This window comes from Cyclopterus lumpus, chromosome 10 (assembly GCF_009769545.1).
Source record: "Cyclopterus lumpus isolate fCycLum1 chromosome 10, fCycLum1.pri, whole genome shotgun sequence".
In the NCBI taxonomy this organism is placed as follows: domain Eukaryota; kingdom Metazoa; phylum Chordata; class Actinopteri; order Perciformes; family Cyclopteridae; genus Cyclopterus; species Cyclopterus lumpus.
In genome coordinates, this window is record NC_046975.1 from 6,324,433 (window position 1) to 6,348,336 (window position 23,904).

General features: G+C 47.1%; 2 protein-coding genes across 3 annotated transcripts in view; one reads left to right on the forward strand and one right to left on the reverse strand.

The window, feature by feature from the left end:
- The first annotated feature begins 629 nt into the window (after window positions 1–629).
- On the forward strand, window positions 630–6,281 carry purab (purine-rich element binding protein Ab). Its single transcript, XM_034543822.1, has one exon. The coding sequence runs from the start codon at window positions 715–717 to the stop codon at window positions 1,558–1,560; it is 846 nt and encodes a 281-aa protein (XP_034399713.1). The 5' UTR covers window positions 630–714; the 3' UTR covers window positions 1,561–6,281.
- Window positions 6,282–9,639: 3,358 nt separating this feature from the next.
- The window catches only part of psd2 (pleckstrin and Sec7 domain containing 2), a 43,026-nt gene continuing 28,761 nt past the window's right edge, over window positions 9,640–23,904 (reverse strand). For both annotated transcript variants that reach the window (XM_034543820.1, XM_034543821.1), the window contains exons 4-15: window positions 21,651–21,836; window positions 21,297–21,377; window positions 19,858–20,054; window positions 19,500–19,558; window positions 18,036–18,125; window positions 17,877–17,920; window positions 17,564–17,754; window positions 17,341–17,411; window positions 16,651–16,808; window positions 13,374–13,518; window positions 12,947–13,090; window positions 9,640–12,140 (exon numbers count right to left, since the gene is read on the reverse strand). In XM_034543820.1, the coding sequence (XP_034399711.1) occupies window positions 11,910–12,140; window positions 12,947–13,090; window positions 13,374–13,518; window positions 16,651–16,808; window positions 17,341–17,411; window positions 17,564–17,754; window positions 17,877–17,920; window positions 18,036–18,125; window positions 19,500–19,558; window positions 19,858–20,054; window positions 21,297–21,377; window positions 21,651–21,836 (1,597 nt within the window). In that variant the 3' untranslated portion in view covers window positions 9,640–11,909. The remainder of the gene's footprint in view (window positions 12,141–12,946; window positions 13,091–13,373; window positions 13,519–16,650; window positions 16,809–17,340; window positions 17,412–17,563; window positions 17,755–17,876; window positions 17,921–18,035; window positions 18,126–19,499; window positions 19,559–19,857; window positions 20,055–21,296; window positions 21,378–21,650; window positions 21,837–23,904) is intronic.

A 23,904-nucleotide genomic window follows, 5' to 3' on the forward strand; every position in this document is an offset into this window, starting at 1 on the left:
CTCCCTCCCACACAGATATCATCTATGTTCATTCAGAAATGTCTCTTTCATCTTGCTCTCTCTCCCTCTCTCTCTCTCTCTCTCTCTCTGTCTCCTTGTCTTTGTCTCTCTCTGTCTCCTTGTCTCTCTCTCTCTCTGTCTCCTTGTCTTTGTCTCCTACCAGAGGGACTGTTGGGGTTCGCTGTCCGTGGTGCTGAAACACCCAACGCAATAATCATCATCAGGTATGACTTGTGTTCCTGTACTTTTTTAAAACTACTTAGACAGGCTGCAGACAGGTGTGTCCTTTACGTACTTTATTTATTTATATCTATATCTATCTATCTATCTATCTATCTATCTATCTATCTATCTATCTATCTATCTATCTATATATATATATATATATATATATATATATATATATATATATATATATATATATATATGTTGATGTTAGTACTGCAGTGTTTTAGGCTCACATGGGTGGGGGTAACTTTCATTTGCAATCTAAGGCTAGACTGAAGACTGAAGTGAACATGATGTGAAACAGCGCGTGTGTCTTGAACGCAGCCCGCTCGCAGTACTACAGTAACACCGACTACAGTTACTTTCATTTTTTCACCCTCTTCTCCTCCTCTCGTCTCGCGATAGAGCCGCGGAGTGGTTTGACGGGCAGTCGAGGTTGCAGCAGGCAGAGGGAGACGGTGGAAGGTAAAGCAGGGAGGCAGCATCATGGCGGACAGAGACAGTGGCAGTGACCACGGAGGGGCCACCGCGGGCCCCGGCTCTCTACCCCCGGGTCCGATGGGCGCCATGTCCCGGCTGCAGCACGACACCGAGGAGCTCGCCTCGAAGCGCGTCGACATCCAGAACAAGCGCTTCTACCTCGACGTGAAGCAGAATGTTAAAGGCCGCTTCCTAAAGATAGCCGAGGTCGGAGCTGGGGGAAACAAGAGCCGCCTCACTCTCTCCATGTCGGTGGCCGTGGAGTTCCGCGATTATCTCGGGGACTTTATCGAACATTACGCCCAGCTGGGCCCGACCAACCCGGACATAGTGCAGGATGAGCCCCGGCGGGCGCTCAAGAGCGAATTCCTGGTGCGGGAGAATCGGAAATATTACATGGATCTGAAAGAGAACCAGAGGGGGCGGTTCCTAAGGATCCGACAGACCGTTAATCGGGGGCCCGGATTGGGAAGCGCGCAAGGCCAGACCATCGCTCTGCCGGCGCAGGGTCTCATCGAGTTCCGCGACGCTTTGGCCAAACTCATCGACGACTACGGCGTGGACGAGGAGCCGGCGGAGCTCCCGGAGGGCACCTCGCTCACGGTCGACAACAAGCGCTTCTTCTTCGACGTGGGCTCCAACAAGTACGGGGTGTTCATGCGGGTCAGCGAGGTGAAGCCCACGTACCGGAACTCCATTACGGTTCCGTGCAAAGTGTGGTCCAAATTTGGCAACACCTTCTGCAAATACGCGGAGGAGATGAGGAAGATCCAGGAGAGGAGCCGAGAGAAACGGGCCTCCGAACTGCTACCTGAGGGCCCGCACGCAGGGGATGACGGCGACGATGACTGAGGCGGATCTTTGGAGAGCAGACAGGAAACAACAAAGACTAAACTGAACTCTGAGAGAAAACGAGACTTTTGAACTGTAAAATAGAAAGAGAATTTCCAAGGGAATCACCCCACACACAACCTCCACAGACATGGCAGCAGCTCTGCTGTCTCCTCGCTCATTTTACTGGATGTCACCCCACTTACCACCCATGTAACAGTAAGCCGCTGCTATCAAGGATCCAACTGTAAGATATGAACTGTTTCCTACTTGATTTAAATGAACAGAGTGTTTATATCTCTATCAAACGACAGATTTTGCACACATCAAAGCTATTTCGAGAAAAAAATAATAATAATGTTTAAATGTTTTCAAACTGCTAATATACGAAGATGTAATCAAAAGTAAAAACCAGAGGTCTATTATATGAAATGGCAGTCTTCATGTAGAACGAATATTTGACATCAGCACAAAGACAATATATTATGAAACCAAAATCTGAGACCAGATGTATAGTTTATTATAAAGGTACGCAGACTAAATATGAAAGCGCTCTCAAAGTGTATGAATTGCAGAAGGCAGCGCTGCAGGCCTGTGAACACCGGTCAGCATGTGTGTAGGCCCATGTGTTGAAAAGAAGTTTGGCAAAGTAGGCTATCGTCTTTAATTGGACCTAAAGCGCTGTAGGCTAATGAAAGCATTTCTATCATGCCCTTGTGGAAAAGGTTGAGACATAAAATAAAAAGCCTACTTTGCGCGCCTCAAACAAAAGGGATAAATCTATCCCTGAGCTACTATATTGAATATCAACCCTCTTGCACCATGTCCATATAAACTTAATAGAAGACGAAAAAAAGTGCTAACTTAGATGTACTAATTATGATTTTGTGAATCAGCTGTAAAAAAAGAAAGAAAGAAAGAAAAAAAAAAAAAGTCCTTATTCAGATTCCCACGTTTTCTGTGGGTTAAGTTTTGTCTTTGTTACTTAGTAGTTCTTCGCTCTGGGGTAGTCGGGTAGGGGATACAACAAGATGAGATCCACCTGTGGGAAACAAAAAGAGAAATGGTGGCGTGTCCGCGTGTGGCGAGGCAACGCATCCTCTCTGACGTCGTTACGACCCGTGCCTTATACACTCCACTCGTTTACGTGTTCTCACGTGGATGGTCTGTGACCTCGACCGCTGTACGTTTTCATTTCGAGTGCTGTTATAGGCCCAATTATTTACTCACCGGGGCTTCGCAACCCTGCGGTGCATGGAGCATTGGGGTGTGGGCCCTTCAGAAAGATGAGGTGCTACTGTATGTACACTTTGAAAATAAGGGGGGGGGATCTCTAGCAGCACCCCTGCCCTGGTGGCCTCTCAGTAGAGTAGAGATGTTTCACCCTGGAACAGGAGAGTGACCCAGGATGTACCACCGGGTGTCAGCATGGAGATTCATCGGGAGATGTTAGGGGGGGGGGGTTTGCACACCATATGCACCATGTTAAAAAAAAACAGCAGCAACAACAACAACAACAATAAACAACCTAAATCCGGAGTGGCTGGATGAGGCTATTCGTCAGAGCTGAGATGGATGCTGTTAAAGAGCCAGGCAGGCCAGCCGGCCGGCCGTGCCATGCAGTCAAGTCTGCGTGCAGTTTAGTGGATGTAGAGGCCTCTCAGTTCAGGGCCAAGGCAGTATCTATCTCTTTGTGGTGCTACAGCCCCTCGATCGCTACGTGGGGGCCTCGCCTCTCCGAATATGTCACTTTTGCATTCTTTTTTATTCTGATGCTCCTCTTTTTTTCTCCTTCAAAGTTCTTTTTCGCCACATTACGTGTCGGGTTTCTCCCTCCCGGGCAGAGAGGAAGCCAACGAGTAGTGCAGCACTTCTCATATTAGTGTGCAATATTGTGTGCGTGCAAATCGCGCCCTCACATCACGTGTATAGACTATTAAAAGACGAAAAAAAATGTATAGGCTTTGTGATCGGTAGATATTTTTGAAAGCATGACGATGAGGTCGATGCATCTGCATTGTGTTTCCGAAATGTGAAGTCTTTCTTCTCGTGCACTTTGGTCATGAAAAAAAAAAACAACAACGTCAGACTCGTAGTGAGATATTTTTCCTGTCATGTTCTGTAAACCAGTAGGCTGCCCCGTCCGCCTATTAGTCCACGTAGACTAGTGAGGGTGTTTTACGCCCCCCTACAGAGTCACCCCAGAAAAAAAACGGTTCCCTCCTCGTTCCTCCCCAACACACACACACACACACACATGCACACACATCGCACACATGCAGGCAAGAGCCTGGAGCTGTGCATGTCAGCCTCTCTGCAGTGTTGAGTAGTGTCTTGGGGCTCCAGGGCTGGCTCACACTCACATCTTCATAGTCTCCCTGTTGAGGCCTCTTGTCTCTATCTGGATGTTTGGGAGGCCTCTAACGTTTTTGTAATGGTTTCTAGAACTGCACAAGGCCTCCTGTCACGAGGTGTGTTCGGAGCCTGAGTGCGACTGCCGATCGCAGGACAGGTGAACTAAATTTGACTCTTGCTCGTCTGCGGTTTGGCTTGAGCCGGGCCCAGATAGTGATCGGCCGCAAACAGGGCTCACAGGGCAGGGGAGTTTGTTGTTGTTCTCACAAGGAGGATCACAATCCTGCCCTCTTACGTGGGCAGACTCCGATATTAGCTCTGCAGACTCCGATATTAGCTCTGCTCCTCTCCTCCAGCCCATGATTCAAAGTGTAAGAGATAAGGCCCCGGCTCATTGTCTGTGCAGTAATGAGGTAGCACTGAAGTGCTAGTTTACTATTAGCAATATGCTCCAGGTGCTTCGTTCACCTATCGGCGTTATTTAAAGCAGGTTGGCCTTCAATAACGGAGCCTGTCAGGCTGGCATGAAGGGGACACACAGACTGTGTGGGTTGCAGCTTGAGATCAACGCTGCTCATGTAGTTACGGCCCGGGCCGGGCCCGACATGTGTGATGGCCGAGGCTCGACTGAAGCAGCATTCCCCCTCAGCATCAGAAGCCCTATTGGATCCTCGCTTTGTAAAAGTTGATCTGCGTTTGATTGTGCACGGCTGCGGCAATAGAGCCAAGAAAAAAATGGTTCCAGAGAATCCCATCTGTTCCACACGGGACGTTTTGGGCCAGGTTTGTCTCCGGGTGTTGGTGAAAGGCCCGATGAAGCCTGGCACTGCACTGTCGGGGCTTACCAGCAGCAGCCTACCGCGACCTACTGACCCGGCTGTCGGGCAGATCCAGTTAGGCCTTTTCTCTCTATTTCGGAGAACGGGGAGTCTCCGTGCACTCTTACGGAGACGACTACATTTCCTCACACTGCCCTTTTTGAATTATAACAAGCCCATTTCCATTAAACACACATACAAGCCACATCTGTGTATGTCCAAGCAACGCACATCTGAGGTCAATCTGAGTTCATCTTCAGTCCAATGTGGACTCTCTGTTGTGATACAGCACTTATTCCCCAAAGTGTTCTAGCTTTAGCTTGATTGAATTTAGGCCTCCGGCAGGCGCGTGCTCCATGAAGACTGGAAACACTTCCTTTCTCTTTTCTTTGGCCAAAAATAAGAAGCGCCTGAACCTGCCCATAGAGTTCACGTTGTCAGTGCCTCACTCTGTGAAACGGAGTGTAATCGACAAGGTGCTACTGGGTCAGTTGTGTTTGTACGAACCGCACGATTCGCTTGTGAATCGTGACGGATCCATTTTGGGTCCCTGTTCTATCAAGTTGCAGAAAAAGGGGCGGTGGGGGGGGGGCTCTCGTGCATTAGGTTAAGACAGTGTGATCAAATCCCATTTGTCCGTTTATGAGAGCTTACCCCGCTGCGGAGGACCTGGAGTGACCTTGCAGCCATGTTGTGTCCCCGTTACACAGTCATCCATTCGTGGGACTCAAATGCAAAATGGTAGGCAGATTTTATTTGTCCTGTCTTCTGTGTAGAGTGTCAGCGGTCAAGCTGTGTGCTGTCCTCAGTGGCTCCGGCTAAGTTTGGCGACGGTGCACTGAAGCGGTTCGCATCGACAAGAAGGATGTTCTGATTGATCCTACAGCGGCGGCCATCGTAGCAATCCTTAATCATGACGTAATGCTGCCTTTTGTCTGTTATTACTGCACCGTTTTGTCACATTATATTTAAAAGAGCTTTTTATGTGGGGGATTTGTTGCTCCAACATTGTGACTGGAACATTCCTTACACATTTCAACTGATAGAAATAAAGAGAAACGTAACTACTGACTAACAGCCGTAACTACTTGTTGCACGTCCTCAAAGTGCGATTGCTATGATGGCGTCAGCCGCTGGTTCCTGTCACACGCACGTGACTGATGACAGCAAAACCTCCACGATTACAGACTTGGAGCAGACTGAACTTCCAGACAACCAAATCCGCTCCGTTTCTGGTGTCAGTGTCGTGTTCTTTCATTGGCCACTCGGAGTCCCTCGCTGATCACACAGCCAATCGCAGCCTCTGGTCAAAGCCAAGCACTATATGACTCATTTCAAACCGAGTAGCGGGGTCCATCACGTTCGCAGACTGGACAGGCTACTGTTGTGTAAAGTTACAAAGACGTTTCTGAAGATGTTGGGAAATGGATCCTGGATTTTAAGAGGTGGGGTCAATGCACAATGAACATATCCCATGTCACCGTTTGGTCTAAATCCCTTTACCATCCCCATATGAGATAATATGTTGTATCTTTCAAAAATATTTTATCTGTGGCGTGTGTGTGTGTGTGTGTATATATATATATATATATATATATATATATATATATATATATATATATGTATATATATATAAATATCTATATATATAGATATATATATCTATATATAGTTTGTTATATATTATGCTCCTCCTTTCAGAAAAATATAACATGTAAACAGGAAAAACATATTGCTGTTTTTTTCCTTTGTATTTTATACTTACAGAAAGCATTAAATAAAAATGGATAAATACTTGCACTTTAGATATATTAAGAAAAGTAAAGAATCTGCATATTATTTTTGATAGGGATCTCACATTCAAAGCATATAAATTACAGGCTTTGTGACTATTGCTGGACAGAGATGTATTGAGTTCTACTTATTGAAGTATATTTTGTCTGTGTGTCAGAAGGTTTACTAAAGTAAATTGCATGATAAAGTAGTGCTACACCGATATTGTTCTTTTATTAGTTGGTAAAAATGTCTGAAAACTGTGATAACAACCCTCTTGTATCATGTTTATCCTCTCCTCACCCCTTCTAGAATATTTCTTACTGAAATATGGCCTTTCCTGACTACATGACGATGGTGCTTACTTTGGCTTTGACATCAAGCTCATCCTATACATCTCAACATCATAACTCGCGTCCTTACACTTCATTACTTTCTGTTATGTACTATCACTACCTTATTAAATTTCCGTTGATGGCAAAAAAAAAAAAAAGGTGTGCTGTTTTGTACATTGCTGTTTGTTTTGATGTTGGGGAGCCTTGTTGTCTGAAAAATGACTAATCGCGCAATAAAAAGTAATTCCACATGTTCCTGTCTCTGCACAACTGTCTCAACCCTACAGGAATCTTAAAGAAACATATGTCCATTATCTGTTGGCCAAATATTGCAAAAATGTTAAAATAGTTATTCCTATCCGCATGCTAATTAACACCGTTTTGAAACCTACAGTATATGTACAGTACATGCATGGGATGTTAATTATTCACGCTTAATTCATCACTGCTAACGACCCACAATCATTTAAATCTTCAGAGAAGGTAAAACCCTGTGAGCCGTCCTTGGAAAGATTCTTTATGAACCAAGCTGCACACACAGGAGGAGGGGAGCGACAGAGATCACATTTTAGAGAGTGCTCCAGACATCTGCTTTTGACTTCCATGTGGACATTAAAGGTAAGAGTGGCAGATTGTTGCCGCAGCAGGAAGGAGGACTCGCTGCTGACCGAACAGTATTAAATGAAGCTTAGCCGAAGTTCAGTCAGGGAGACTTAAGTCTTGACGCTCTCATTCATTCTCAGGCTTCTCCTCCGTCAGCTGACTGTGGGCGTTCACGAGAAGTGAAACCAAAATCGTGTCTTTGCAGTCAAACTTGAAAACCGTTCTCTCCGCTCAGTGAGTTGTGAGTTCAGACCAGCCAATTCGGCCCTCGCCTACAGTCTCATTCGCTATCAGTGCCCAGTGCTGCTGCACATCCCATCATTCAGATCATCTCTGCTTCCTAAACACACTACGTCACGATGGGGTCTAATCTCCAAAGTTAAGGACCTTTGTGACACATAACAGGCCGCTTTCAGCAAAGCGTTGGAAGGAATCCTTTTTATTTTAAATGTACAGTCCTTCCTTTTTGAATTGTGATTATTTTTGCGTCGGTGTCATCTGAGCTATATATCAAACTGACGCAATTACATTCTGAGGGTAGCTGTATGATGCATATTAGATTTAAATACATGTTGGTCGTATCTATTGGGTAACTGTTTGTGCTCTGTTATAAGCTTTAAAAGGAGCAAACATACCGCACTCGCCTTTAAACACCACGCTGGCAGCTTAACAACAACACAACAAAATGCAGTAAACAATGTGTAAACACTGCTCAGGTCATGTGTTTGGTCAGTACACAGACGTGCGGATCATGTTGGGAACCTAGCTGACTATGTCTTGGTTACTGGAATAGAATGAAAATAAACACGTTTTTAGATGAATCAAATAACATGTTAACAGAATGCATTAACCACAGGATGCATCTTTCTTCTTGGCAGAGAGAAAAATGCTTTTATTTTTAATTTTTTATAAAATATGAATATAATATTGCACCCATAATAATTCACCAGAAAAGAAAGTATGAATATGCCAACACGGTGTTGTTTTTCTCAGCTCTTTCCTTACACACACAACTCTACAGTATATTGCTGTTAACACAAATCCCTGCACATTTTGTGTCAAACGTGGACCAATTATAGTTTTCCCCCCAAAAAAGAAGCTCGTTGTTGAATCTCCTCTCCCGTAAATCCCAATAAAAGGAAGTCCGGGGTCATTAATATCAGGGTGGACAGCGCACTCAAAAAGCTTTTACCAATCAGTGATATCACCATGTAGGAGGGGGCTGACATCTATTTCTTATTATAGTGATTTTATTTATTTATTGCTATTATGGCCTGAGATATACCACCGTGCTTACAGTGCAACAGCACGTCCATTTAATGGAAATTGTAAAGTATGTACATTTTTAAGTTACCATAGTGACTGCTAAAAATACAAAATGTTTATCTTGTTCAACCAATCCAAACAAGCACGGGCTGATCAGTTCGATATATAACCGTGAAAAGATTGCATCATTTTGTCGCTCAAAATAGATTTGTCATTTCAAGGTCAAAAAACGCTCACAAATAAGCATGTGCTATGTGACGGTGACGGGAAGCATCATGTCACGGAGTGTATTCATGTGATCAGCATCTCTCAGCTGCGGCTGAGCCTCTCCATCACGTCTGCTGATGCAGGAGAAACACTGCAAGACACCATGTGGGGGGGGGGGGGGGGGGGGGCTTTTAAGTTTGAGATTTGATGTGCATTAAAAGAAAAGGGGGAGATGATACCGCGATGTACGACGCCATGTTTTACGGATGCTACTCCACGCGTTGTTTGGCACAAGATATGAACGCTGTCCATGGATTCATACCGCGAGCAGTGTGTTTGGTGTCATGCTCCACCATCCAGATTATTTCTGTTGTTGTTGTTGTTGTTGTTGTTGGTGAAGTTAATGTAGTCTACGTGTTATGATCCATTATGACTGCCATGAGAGTGCATACTGTGAAGGTGAACTCTAGAATAATGGCTTGTTTCAGGAGGAAGGAAACTCGGTTTATTGATTACATGAACACGTGTCTTTGGTCTTTACAGATTTGGACTTGCGGGATACCTTTTCAATTTAGCTCTAAACATTGTGTTACTCAACCACGTTAGAAATGTTGTATGGTGCTGAACAAAATGTGTTTGCATTATTATAAATATGTAATACATATATAATTAGCTAACCTGCTGTGGACCTTTTCTTTGTAAGTCAGAGTAGACGATATGAATAAATCACAAGCACAATCATCTGTATAAAAGCTTACTTTATGAAGCACAGACTAAATATTCAGTAAATATGTCCTTTACATAGTATATGCATCCTGTCAAAAAACAGTTCCGATATACAAATAAAACAAACAAAAGACAGATTCAATGCTGACATCAAGGTGCCGAAGTTGTCACTTTTTAAATAAAACATAACAATCAACAATATTTTTTTTTTTTTGCCACGATCCTATAGTACAGCACAGGCCTACCCTAGAACATTGGGAAACAATGGTTAGCACAACAGCCAAAGTGACTATAAGGGGGAGTCTCCCTGTAAGAAAGCAGTTATTCGTCCTAACACAGCTTTATAAAACGGTACTTCCTCTCTGAAGACTCAGCTCCACTTCAGCATGTTGGTCTGTACAAGGATCCAGGATTCCAGCTGTGACTCCAGCTTTCCGGCCGAGTCTCCAAAAAGGATCTCAGATCCTGTTGGTCGCCATTAATATGATATATATTAATGCAGCCAAAGATATCATATGCTGTCGATATCCACAGCTCTGGTTCTGTGCCACACCGAGGCTGAGTGACGGGCCGCTAAGCTCACTGGTCTACAGTTGTGTCATATAAGCGAAGAACGAGAAAAGGTGCGTGTGTGCGTGTGTTTGTGTGTGTGTGTGTGTTTGGGCGGGTTTGGATCAATTAAGGTGCTCACAAACAGCGGTACCGCAACCACGCCCCCACTTCCAACGCTGCTACACCCTCCAATCAGCCGCTCTCTGTGTAACGTAGGCCGGGGCTTACTCTCCCAAAAGCATCTCCAACTGAAGGACGGCAGAGGGAGGAACACACCCGGACGAGTGAAGGCCCAACACGAGCCCACGGGACACTGCGGTAGGTCCATGTTAACGTGTAATTAACCAGAACACTGGTTGGTTAAGTTTTCTGTTTGAAGAGGTAACGGTACTTTAAAAAAAAAAAAATGGTATTACATATTTTTTGTACAAAGTACAAGTCTGCCTTTGTGCTGAAGATGCTTTTGGGGGAGCCCGGGCCGGATTGTGATGGCAGTCTTATTCAGCAGAAGGCCATCGGATTGGTTCTCACCAAACATGCTCAATAAATTCTTCATAGAAAAACACAACCCTGCTATATTTACTTCTTCCTGTTTTGTGGGGTGAAGCGGAGGGCGGCGCAGTGCTTTCATCCAGTCACACACAACGTCATCTCAGCTGGGATTTGACTTGTTAGACAGACAAACAGGATAACTGAATGCATGTCAGTATTTGGGGTAGCGGCGGATTAAAAAAAATCACAGACACAGACTGTCTCTCTGACCGACTCTCTAAATCCCTCAACAGCTATGTGTCAAGGTGCCCTTGAGTAAGGCACTCAACCTCCAGTTCCTCTGGCGGAGCAGCGTAGTGCACAGTTCAGACCGCGGTCGTTCCACAGCTCCTTCTCGCTTACGAATGTACGCAACTGCACGAACGTCGAGACGGAAATCGCTGGGGTGGGGGAGAAAAAGAGCGAGCATGCTCGGTGTAAACCCTTCCCGGCGTGAATAAAAGGTTTGGAGAATTAAATAAATAAATAAATATATGCTATACATGGCAGGGACTTGATCCTTCTGAGAAGTTCTTTTGAGAGTCTCTTTTGAAACTCTGGGACAGATATGTTGTATCTTCACACACCACAACGTAGGTCCATACACACGCCTGTGGAGTGGCTGGGTGCGTAAACATGGCTGGGGGAAGAAGAAGGTTCCAAAATGCTACAGTAGTACCATCTCCATCTGCAGGACGAGGACAGGGCAGAGAGGACAAAGCCCAAGCGCTCCGTTTCTCCTTCTTTGTTCCCTGTCTGGCCCTCCAACAAATACATTAGAAATCACTCGGAGCTCTGCTCAGAACTAAAAACACATTTCATCTAAAGACAACCGCATCGCTCTGAGATTAATTTCAAAATAATACTGATGACGTTGTTATAAATAGTGATCACAGGTATGATCATTTTGAATGTGCAATACTTAAAGTTCAAAGGACTGAGGTTTGGCAGGGTCACTTGGGTATCAAACAGGGGCTCTTGGTCCTCTTCATCTATTGCTAAGGACAGAAACTCATCACCAGGGCGGATACATTCTAGGAAGGAGGGTGACATTTCTCCTGTTTCTTACTGTAAGTACAACAGGAAGAGCCCAAAACACAAAATACGAACAGGAAAGCCCACAAAGGAGTTGGAGGATTAAGCTAGCTTGGCTTGGAGGGGTGTTGTTCTTTGGGCTGAGGCCACTGCTCCTCCTTCCTCAACCTCAGCTCCTCTGTCCTGGGGCGGTGCATCCGGCGGCCCTCCCATTCAGCCCGCCGTGAGCCTGACTGATGGACGGGGAGGACTGCGTCTTGCGGAGGAGGCACTCGCGGCCGGCCATGACCCCATCCATGATCAGCCCCCCCATCACGCTGGCCTCGATCTTCTCGAGGTCGTCCGTTTCTGCGCAGATTTTGGCCTGCAGGAGGCTGATGTACGTCTCGTAGCGAGTCTTCTGCTCAGCGAGAGAGGAGAGGAGGAGGAGGAGAGGGGAAGTGAGATTAAAAGATGATGAAACAACACTGTCATTGCCCTAAAACTCACCTCTGCTAGCATGAAAATACATTCTGTATTTGATAGAGGTTCACGTTGATTGAGGCCTTAAGGGACAGTTTGGGGGTTTTGAAGTTGGGTTGAATGAGGTACTTATTCACAGTCAAGTGTATTAGCTACAGTAGATGGAGTGTGGTGACACTGACAGGAGTACCGTCATGGCAAACGGTGCTTTAGAAAGATGCACCTAAAGAAAATCTACATTTCTTCAAGCGTATGTTATCTTTTAAATATGTTCACATCATCTTGCCGTCAGCTCTTTTGGAGGAAAACTGAACTAAAAGTGAAACTTTTCCATGCTCTCTTTGAAGCCACCAGACTCCATCTACTGTAGGTATTACACTGACTATGGTGTTACCCCATACAACCCCACTTCAAAATACCCAAACCATCCCTTTAATATAACGTGAGTATCCATCTCTTTTCACTAACATCGTTTTCAGAGAGGAAATTGACAAAGTGTTGTGCTAACTAAATGTCTTCCTTGCTACTACTAGTACTAATAAAACAACAACAAAAAGTATTATCATGATGTGCGTAAAATATTAGAATGGACATAAAAAGAAGAAGGCAGGGGACAGGCCACACTGGCCATCTGTCATGCTTTTTGGTCTCTTCGCTGCAGCTTGAAAAACATCCCCATAAAAGCCCATAAAAAAGACACATAAAAAACCAGACAAATGAGCCAAAGCTGTCCGAAGCCCGTACCTCGTACGTGAGGTAGTGCTCTTTGAGCCGGTACTCCTCCCACTCGCGGCTTTTGGGGTCGACTGAGGGTGAGTTTTTCCGGTGCTCCTCCAGCTCCAGGCTCATCTGCTTCAGCTTGTTCTCGTGACTCAGCAGCTGCTCCTCCTGCACCAATCACAGGCCGGACGAAAACCAGAAGAGCCCCGACACAGCCAATCAGATGCGAGCGGACACAAATAGAATATGTAAAAAATGCCCAACCCTGTGTGCAGACCTTTAATGCAGAAGGCTTGTGAGTGCAGGCTTGATCAACTGTATAGTATGTACGGTGCAAAATATCAATCGTAACAAGATAGTTATGTAGTATTTGACAATAATGTATTGTGTATCTGGTGGAAAAGGGAAGCCTGTAGAGCGGCACACCCAATGTGTCATCCTCCACGTGTACCTGTTTCAGTCTGGTGGATGAAGACGGCAAGATGGGCCGACAGAATTTCTTCATGGAGCCGATGGCGGCCGGGAAGGCCGGAGCGGAGAACAGCGCCGCCACCAAGTTTATCCGGAAGATCCAAGACATCATCTCCTCCTCACTACTGGAATGACAGAGAGAGAAAGAGAGAGAGAGGAGAGAGAGTGACTGTGGCTGCAGAGAATGACTGAAAATAGGACAAACACAAACAGACAGCTACGAACAGTTCATCATCATCACCGTCCATCCATCCCAGCTCATACTCTATGGGAAAGTTACAAGAGGGTCCAAATGTTTTCAGGATCATTGAACCAAGCTCTGGAACCAAGCTCCTGGAGAAGGGTTGGACTTTGTCCTTTTCTGGAGTTGCCCAGGGTGAGAGGCGCCGGGCGGGAGTGGGGATACTCACAAGCCCCCGGCTGAGCGCCGCTGTGTTGGAGTTTTCCCCGAGGAACGAGAGGGTCGCCTCCCTGCGCCTACGGGTTGCGGGGAGTAAGGCTCTGACTGTTGTTTGTGCTTATGCACCGAACAGCATTTCGGAGTATCCGGCCTTCTTGGAGTCGGTGGGAGGGGTCCTGGAAAGGGCGCCGCCTGCCGACTCCATAGTTCTCCTGGGAGACTTCAACGCTCACGTGGGCAATGACAGAGAAACCTGGCGGGGCGTGATTGGGAGGAACGGCTTGCCCAATCTGAACCTGAATGGTGTTTTGTTGTTGGACTTCTGTGCTAGCCACAGTTTGTCCATAACGAACACCATGTTCGAACATAAGGTGGCTCATAAGTGTACTTGGTACCAGAACACCTTAGGCCGGAGATCAATGATCGACTTTGTAATCGTATCATCTGATCTGCGGCCGTATGTCTTGGACACTCGGGTGAAGAGAGGAGCAGAGCTGTCAACTGATCACCACCTGGTGGTGAGTTGGATCAGATGGCGGGGGACTCGGCTAGAAAGACCTGGCAAGCCCAAACGTGTAGGGAGGGTGAACTGGGAACGTCTGGCAGAGGATGCTGTCCGGGAGGTCTTCAACTCCCACCTCCGGAAGAGCTTCTCACAAATCCCGAGGGAGGCTGGGGACATGGAATCCGAGTGGACCTTGTTCAAAGCCTCTATTGTGGACGCGGCTGCTCGGGGCTGTGGCCGGAAGGTCATCGGTGCCTGTCGTGGCGGCAACCCTAGAACCCGGTGGTGGACACCGGGGGTGAGGGTAGCCGTCAAACTGAAGAAGGAGGCCTTTCGGGCCTGGCTGGCCCAGGGGTCTCCTGAAGCAGCTGACGGGTCCCGGCGGGCCAGAAGGGCTGCAGCGGCGATGGTTGCGGAGGCTTAAACTCGGGCATGGGAGGAGTTCGGGGAGGCCATGGAGAAGGACTTTCGGTTGGCCTCAAGGAAGTTCTGGCAAACCATCCGACGGCTCAGGAAGGGAAAGCAGGGTCTACCCCAGGCTGTCCTCAGCAGGGGGGGGGAACTGCTGACCCGGACTGGGGACATCGTCGGACGGTGGAAAGAGCACTTTGAGGAACTCCTAAACCCGGCCAACATGTCCCCCGGAGAGGGGGCAGCGCCGGAAGACTTTGGGGTGGATTCACCCATATCCCTGGCAGAGGTCGCTAAGGTAGTCAAAAAGCTCCTTGGTGGCAAGGCGCCAGGGGTGGATGAGATCCGCCCTGAGATGCTGAAAGCGCTGGACATTGTTGGGCTGTCTTGGTTGACACGCCTTTTCAGTGTCGCATGGGGGTCGGGAACAGTGCCCATGGACTGGCAGACCGGGGTGGTGGTTCCCATTTTCAAGAAGGGGGACCGGAGAGTGTGCTCGAACTATCGTGGTATCACACTGCTCAGCCTCCCGGGAAAAGCTTATGCCAGGGTGCTGGAGAGGAGGCTCCGACCGCTTGTCGAACCTCAGATTCAAGACGAACAGTGCGGATTCCGTCCCGGTCGTGGAACAGTGGACCAGCTCTTTACCCTCGCAAGATTACTGGAGGGGTCCTGGGAGTTTGCCCAACCAGTTTACATGTGCTTTGTAGACCTGGAGAAGGCTTTCGACCGGGTCCCTCTGGGGTTTTTGTGGGGGGTGCTGCGGGAGTATGGGGTGCCGGACCCGTTGGCACGGGCCATCCAGTCTCTCTACGCCTGCAGTAGGAGCTGTGTTCGTCTCCTCGGTAGTAAGTCAGACACGTTCCCGGGGGTGTTGGCCTCCGCCAGGGCTGCCCTTTATCACCGGTCCTGTTCGTGACCTTCATGGACAGGATATCTAGGCGCAGCCAGGGGGCGGAGAGGATCCGGTTCGGGAGTCTCAGGATCGCCTCTCTGCTGTTTGCGGATGATGTGGTCCTGTTTGCCTCCTCAGACCGTGACCTCCAGCATTCACTGGGGCGTTTTGCAGCCGAGTGCGAAGCGGCAGGGATGAGAGTTAGCACCTCCAAATCTGAGGCCATGGTGCTCTGCCTGAAACCGGCGGATTGCTCCCTCCAGGTGGGGACAAACTGCCTACCCCAAGCGAGGGAGTTCAAGTATCTCGGGGTCTTGTTCACAAGTGAGGGTAAGGTGGAGCGGGAGATCGACAGGCGGATCGGTGCGGCTGCAGCAGTAAAACAGGCGCTGTACCGGTCCGTCTTGGTGAAGAGGGAGCTGAGCCGGAAGGCAAAGCTCTCCATTTACTGGTCGGTCTACGTTCCAACCCTCACCTATGGTCACGAACTCTGGGTCGTGACCGAAAGAACGAGATCTCGGATACAAGCGGCCGAAATGAGCTTCCTCCGTAGGGTGGCCGGGCTCAGCCTTAGAGATAGGGTAAGGAGCTCGGACATCAGGGGGGAGCTTGGAGTCGAGTCGCTGCTCCTTCGTGTCGAAAGGAGTCAGCTGAGGTGGTTCGGGCATCTAGTCAGGATGCCTCCTGGACGCCTCCCATTAGAGGTTTTCCGGGCATGTCCAACTGGTAGGAGGCCCCGGGGAAGACCGAGGACACGCTGGAGGGATTATATCTCCCGGCTGGCCTCGGAACGCCTCGGGATCCCCCAGAATGAGCTGGAAAGTGCTGCGGGTGAGAGGGAAGCCTGGGTCGGCCTGCTTAACCTGCTGCCACCGCGACCCGACCCCGGATAAGCGGGTGATAATGGATGGATGGATGAAAAAAATGTGAAAACCTTTTCTAAACATGCATGAAAAAGGGAAATCCCATCACATTATTTTCTCATTTCCTGTTTAGTTTTTTCGTCGCGTAAAGAAAGCATCTCAAATCGGACTTGGGTGACTTACGAGGCGTGCAGCAGAAAGACTCTCCAGTCGGAGGTTTTCAGCTTCAGCACGAAGGCTCTCTTGCTGTAGTCGGTGGCACGAGTAGCTAAAGCGTGGTGGATCCGCACTGCGTTCTTCAGGTCCACCTCCGAAATGTCAGCATCAGGCTTGTACTCATCCTGGGTAAGCCACGGGGGGGAAAACCAACAGGCATAAAGAAACTAGGTCTAGTGATTTATAGGCCGTACATGTTGCAGTCATTCTGTCTCTTACAGCACAGAATATAAGAGTAGAATATACTGATACTTACTGTATTAAAATGTACTTCATCTTGAGGAATAGCCTTTATTAAATTACATAGTAAACTTAAAACTAGCAACTCTTCAGTTTGAACATTTCACAAGCTTATTAGTTAGTACAGGCTTCCTACCAGCAGGGAGAGACAAACACGCAGGAAAGCAGCCATGCCTCATTTCCTCTCTTAAAGCTCTTTCTATCTCACTCCCTCTCCATTACACACACACACACACACACACGCACTCGCACGCACGCGCGCACACGCACACGCACACGCACACGCACACACACACACACACACACACACACACACACACACGCACACACCAAGCCGAGCAGCAAGGAGCATCCGCCGCCGCTCAGTGGTCGGATGTGTGTTTCTATGGTAACGGGGCAGAGGACAAGATGCGGTACCTTCTGGAGATACAAGATCATCCCCTTCAGTACCGCATAGAACTTCTTCCAACCGCGCCGACCCCTCGGAGCTGGAAAAGGGAAAAGGGAAAAGGGAGGACATTTAAAGTCTGTCATGTTGTTTTGCAGTAACTTATTAGAATTGATTTGATTCAGGTTAAGTGTGTGTGTGTGTGTGTGTGTGTGTGTGTGTGTGTGTGTGTGTGCGCGCACAATCACTCACTGCGCTTGCCGTCCATGTCAGCATGGCTCTTGCGGGTCAGCACTCCATGTTTGTAGGTGACGGCATTTAAGAGAATGGGAATGGCGATGAAGGGGTTACTGCCGTCCGTTACCCTGGCAACACGCTTACACCCGCCCTCGCACTGCTCCTCCACCAGCTCTGACAGACTCTTCCTCAACTCCTCCTCCTCACTGCACACACAAATGCCCATTCAGACCAACCTGAGCAGCAGATATTCAAGTGTGCTTTGCTTCCACAAAACTGGCATACCCCAAATACTTTTGCTATTGACGAACACAAAATGTGTACTCACACTGCCCACTCAAGCTTCTCATTCTTGATCGAGTTATACAAGACCTGCGTGGACGAAGCAACGAAGGAGAGGAACTGTAAAGACGTGCTTCCTTTCGGAGGCTAAGATCAAGCTGCCAGATACGGTGGTGGCTGCACTTTCTCACGGGGCGATGTGTACCTTTAATAAGTCTTTAGGGTAGTCTTTGCCATTGTTGAGGCCATCTAGATTACTGATGAACTGTTGGCACGACATCTTCTTCCCAATGTTCTGAGGAGAGGCAAACAGACAGACAGACACATTACATTTGTATTTTTGTGAGGGCAAATTTGTCAATCTTCAGCTTTTTTTAATCGGCTCCAACCTGATTGCAGTTGTGCAACTATCCACTGGGTGGCAGTGGTGTGCTGCTGGTTCTACTAGCGATGAGAAGGTTCCCCCCCTATCAGAGCTTATGGAGCATCAGCTTACCATACATTTCCTCATGTTTTAACCTCTAATTGTGATGCATCATTAGAGGATGAAATATAGGGAGGTGTTTGTGTATTACTGCCCCTTTCTGCCTGGATAAAGCCTGGAACCTAAACAGATGCAGATGTGGGACTAAAGCTGACTCACTGCTGTTACAAAAAAAAAAAGGAGAAAAAAAGAAAAGGATAGTGTCTGTGGCTTTTTATTCGTATTTTCCTCTGAGGAGGCCACGTAACAGACAAGACAACCCGGCTCACTTTTCTAGGAAGCGTTCAAAATACCCAGAATTAAAGCGCTCTGTGTCGATCGATGGAACATGCGTCACGAAATGTGTTATGCTCCATTTATTCACAATATGCAGAGAATAGGTAATGTTTTGTAGTTCAGAGCCACAATCCAACTGGATGAACTTCTCAAGTTATATTTTATACAAGTTTATATTTTCATGCAAATGTGTAACGCTGCAGAGCAATTGCATTTCTCATTGCTTATACCAATAATGCACTTATTATATGTAGAATAAATATCAACCAAAGACAGCTACCGACCATTTCTCTTTGGTGAACCACATTTCAGCACCTGAATTAGTTGTTGTGCCACTGAATAACTCTGATGTATAAGATGAATACATCAGTGTGTGTGCATCATCCTTTATTATGAGCGGGACATGAATTCAAAGCGGAGGCACAGACGGTGTTAGTACTATAAATATACTTACCACCTGCAGGGGTGGACAGAGACCAGGGGGCCAGATTTGGTTAGCAGGGAATACAAAGGAGGAAAGGGAAAGGAAAGTTTCCGTTAGTTGAGTTAAGAGGAGGGATATTCACTGAAAGCACTAGAAGCAGGGACTCGAGTTGAGCAGGGGTCGAGGGAAAAGCAAGGCACGGGACCTATGACACTGATCGTGTTACGCTGCCCAGGCCCCAGTGCTCCAGTTTAGAACTGAACAGATGAGGCCATTGGAGGAGAGGAGAGACAGAAACGGGTCAGAATGTAGGCCGCCGCAGAGCGGAGAGAGAACGAGAGCGGAGAAGGGAGCTAATGAGCGAATGAACAAGAAATAGAAAAGATGACGAGAATGGAGACGTGCCAACGCTGTCTTAATACTGGGGTGGGGGGGGATTAGAGGAAAGGAAATCCTGCAATGAGACAAAGAGGTGCAGTACATACATGTCCGTGTAGGTCGGTGTTGAGCAGCATGAGGGCGCAGGTTAATGTGTGGGCTCCATCTGCAACAGGATGACACACAAGGCCGAGGTCAGCTAAATGGCTCTGCTCCACACACACACACATGCATGTGAAGGCCATATACTCTTTATAGATCATGCAGACACTCATTTGCAGAGCTGCATAAATTCCTGTGCCTCTGTTGGCTCTGTGTTATTACTACAATGCTGCAATGTCAATATGCTGCAGTAACGAGTGTTTAACTGGGATCAATATGGAAAAACATATGAGTGATGTAACATCTATTTATTACTAGTGGTGTGCTGTTTTATACAGCTGCTATGACTTTTATTCTTCATACCGTCGTCGTCGTCATCGGCGTCTTTCTCCTCCTCTTTCTCCTCCTCCTTCTCCTCCTCCTTCTCCTCCTCCTCGGGGCTCTGACCCTCGGAGGTAAGTATCCGTGGGTTGCAGTGGCAGAAGCGTCTGGAGAAATGCACAAGGACCCTCTCTCTCTCCTGGGTCTCTCCCATTAGCGGAAAGGCCTTCAAGAAGGTCCTGTCGCACATAAATGACACCACGAGGTCAACGGAGGTCAAATTAAAGAACTGCGAGATATTGTCACTTCTGAAAGTGCACAGACTTTGTGGAGGACAGCTGGTCTCTATATTAATCAATTGGTCTATCGACAGAAAATGATAAATCACATGAGTCATTCTTCCAAGCACAAGCGGAAAATATTTGCTGGTTCCAGCTTCTCAAATGTGTTTTTGTTGTATATCATTGTCGGTTGATTCTTTTGGGGAATTCGACTTTTGGTTGGCCGGAACAAGATGTCCCCATTGGACTTCTTTCATTTCAATGATTAATCTATTGTAAAAACAGGCAGGTTATTCAATAACTAAAATAATCTTTCGATGCAGCCCAACATTATTGCTTCCAATATAACATGTGCAACACTCAACAAAATCACGACTGTTTGCTGTGCTGGCTCCTCATTGGTGGAATGAGCTCCCCATTGACATCAGGACAGCAGAAAGTCTCTACATCTTCCGTCGCAAACTAAAAACACATCTTTTTCGACTATACCTTGAATAGGGAAGGTAGAGCCGTAGTAGCACTTAAATGTCCCTTACCGATAGCACTTTGTTGTTTAGCACTTTAGTAGTACTTAAATGGCACTTACGGATAGTACTCTGTAGTTTAACGTTATTGAAGAAATTGTACTTGCTTGATTCTTGTTGTTCTGAGTTTGGACTCATGGTTTAATGCACTTATTGTAAGTCGCTTTGGATAAAAGCGTCAGCTAAATGACATGTAATGTAATGTAATATTGATTGAAAAGTATTTCTATGCAGTCAAAATGAATGCATGGCAGAAGCCTTCATTAAACCATTCAACATTGAAGAAACTTTCAGAGAATCTTTCATTTCCACCCTCTTTTATCATGAGCTGACTTTAGTGTGAAGGAATTATTGGAATCCCAGATCCAAACCATATGAATGCAGGACTATTAGGATATTCAATGTTAATGTTTAGCAGTGACACTTTGCTAATCTGGGCCAGTCTGAAGTGCACACACGAGGTCTCTTGACTGAAGACGGGCGGCTGAAGGCAGAAGTTTGAGACAGCAGCATGTCAGGTACAAAGCAGAGATGAACTCCACCGCTGTCAGCGCCACCGGCCAACTGCACTGAACACGACAGCTTGATTAGCACAAAGCTAATGCCTCGTGACGGGCGATGTGTGTGTACCTCTACATCGCACACTCATCACTCCCAAGTGCTGACGGTGCGTTACCTCAGGGCTCGATCCAGCGACAGGCCGGAGAAGTCGAAGAAGCTCAGGTACTCTGACGCCACCAGCTGGCTGAACTCATTACTGCGGGGAGACGGGAAGAGAGCATCGGCACATCAACGCGGCGCAGAGGGCGTACGAATGTGTACAATGCTCCTCTCGTAGAGTTATATGAAGAAGGAAGTGAACCTGAGCACATGTGTTTGTCATTATGCGTTTGTATTCTCACATGTGCATCTCATCCATGCACTAATACTGAACATATGCAACTATGTAAACATGTTTTCTTGTGTTTCTGGTGATTTATTAGTCATCATGTGCTACTGTGTGTGTGTGTGTGTGTGTGTGCATGCTCACTTTTTGCCCAGGTGTCTGGCCACATCGCAGCGTTTGAAGCCCTCGAGGTGATAGAGGCGCTTGGCCAGCCTCTTGGCGGCCCCGAAGTCGGCTCGGCAGCCATTGGCCAAAGTGTCGGTGCTGCCGCGCTCCAAGCGCTCCAGACTGCCCAAATCGCACTCCTCTGAGTCTGTGAGGTTGGCATCGCTGTTGGAGAGAACACACACACACACACACACACACACACACACACACATACACACACACACAGACGCAGGTGCTTAGGTTAATGAATGGAGCACATGTCCGTCGTTGCACGCCCACTCACTTCAAACTAGACAGAGGAAACTGGAAAAGCTCAATTACGTAAACATATGCTCACATAGACACAAAGTCAAATGATGTTTAAATGACTTGTGATGACCCAGTTCACTTAACGTCCTGCTTTAAAGGTCGATTATAATGCTGAGGCAGTCTCTTCTTATAAAGCTCCACTAATCGCAGACCGTTGACCTCGAACATGTTTTGAACGTAAGTGCTGAAATATACAAACTAAAAGCTTCTTTCCCTCTGTTTCAGGCACATGCAGCCTGGACGTTAGAGAAGTGGGCTTTTCATTTATAAAACGCCAGTAGAGCTCCCTGGCCAAAACATCTGCCATGACCTTGCCCCTTGGGCGAAACGGCCAACTGAACGAGTGAGTTGTCCATCCCATGCTCATTGTCCTGCCAATCCCAGCTGTGAATGGGTGTGTGTGTGACTGTGAAGCAGGGTGTTCCTGCAGGAGAATGAATGTACTCTTGCAGGAGTATTTAAAGTGAAGACAAAAACACAAGATGAGCTGCCAAACAGAGAGCGATGGACCCATCAAGCCAAGGACACACACTCTGTTTCACTGTTAGTGTCGTCAGGAGAACAGAGTTTGGATGATTAATTAGTGCCCTACTTACTTATTTATGAACGTAGTGAGGTCGTGTATTTAAGATATTGAGTTTGCTCCCCTGTACTGCGTTGCGACACACTACAGTCCATCAGTGGGGAGCTGATTCGAAATGGCACGAGATTCAATATCTTCAAAGCTAAAAGGAACAAACAGAAATCGCACTCTAGTGATTACTGTAGAAATCAGCACAAAACAAAACAGTAGATTATCTCAGTTTTAATTCTTCAGAAAGAGGCCGCATCAGTCTAAATGGCCTCTCCTCATTTCCTGTCTGTGTGTGCATCTGCGTGGCACCGTCAGCATTCTCAACAGATGATTCAGATGTTTTTTTGCATAATCAGATCAGCCCAATTGCATTACGCCGCACAAATTCAATACATTACGAGCTGATGTCGAAGGGGATTTGCTGGTTACCGTGGTGACGGCGGAAGCCGAGTGTCCTGTGCTAGTGAAGGGATGGCAGACTATCTTGTGGCTGCCTACCAGAAGTTTGCGAGGGGAATAAACCGACTGATACCAAAGACATATGAACAATAGCAACCGCAAGTCCCCTGCTTGGCTCCAGGCAAGGTCGCACTCTCCTCGGTTTTTGACTGATTCATTAGGCGCTGAGTATTCCTCTTCATCCAGCCTCTGACCTTGGAGCAGTTCGCCTCGGGAGACACTACAAGGAGCTGTTGCCCCCGACAACACAGCTCCCTGGGTCACGGGAGCACATAAACCCTCCGCCATGATGAGGCGGGTCGTGCAAACTCCTCCAACTTATCTCGGGGGAGCATCGCTGCATGAATGACAACGAGATTGCAGATACAGTCGGATGGAAGCAGTTTCATTTGCAGGGTGCCTGGGCTCACCCTTAGGGACAGGGTGGGGAGTTTCTGTATCCGGATGGAGTGAAACCCATTTGCTCAATGGACAACATATCCCACGTAGCCTGGAAAAGTCGCGGGAACCCCCTCCCCCCATTAAAAATGGAAAAGTGGATGGGTGGAAAAATAAAGACATAAAGATAAAAGATAAATACACACACACACACACACACATATATATATATATATATATATATATATATATATATATATATATAGACACAACATATAAATGAGTCTGCGGTAAGCCATCAAAACAATATCCAGCCTGGTGCTTGCAGTTAAATTGCTTCCGCTTGTCTGACCGTATTAATTCACTCCACGCAGAGGGACCTCATAAATCATTCAAAGCTCATTTCATGGGGCCAAAACGATGGCGGGCTCCCCCAATTCACTGGTGTCTGGCAATAATACAACCAACACACACACACACACACACACACAACAGTGAGAGAGACACGAC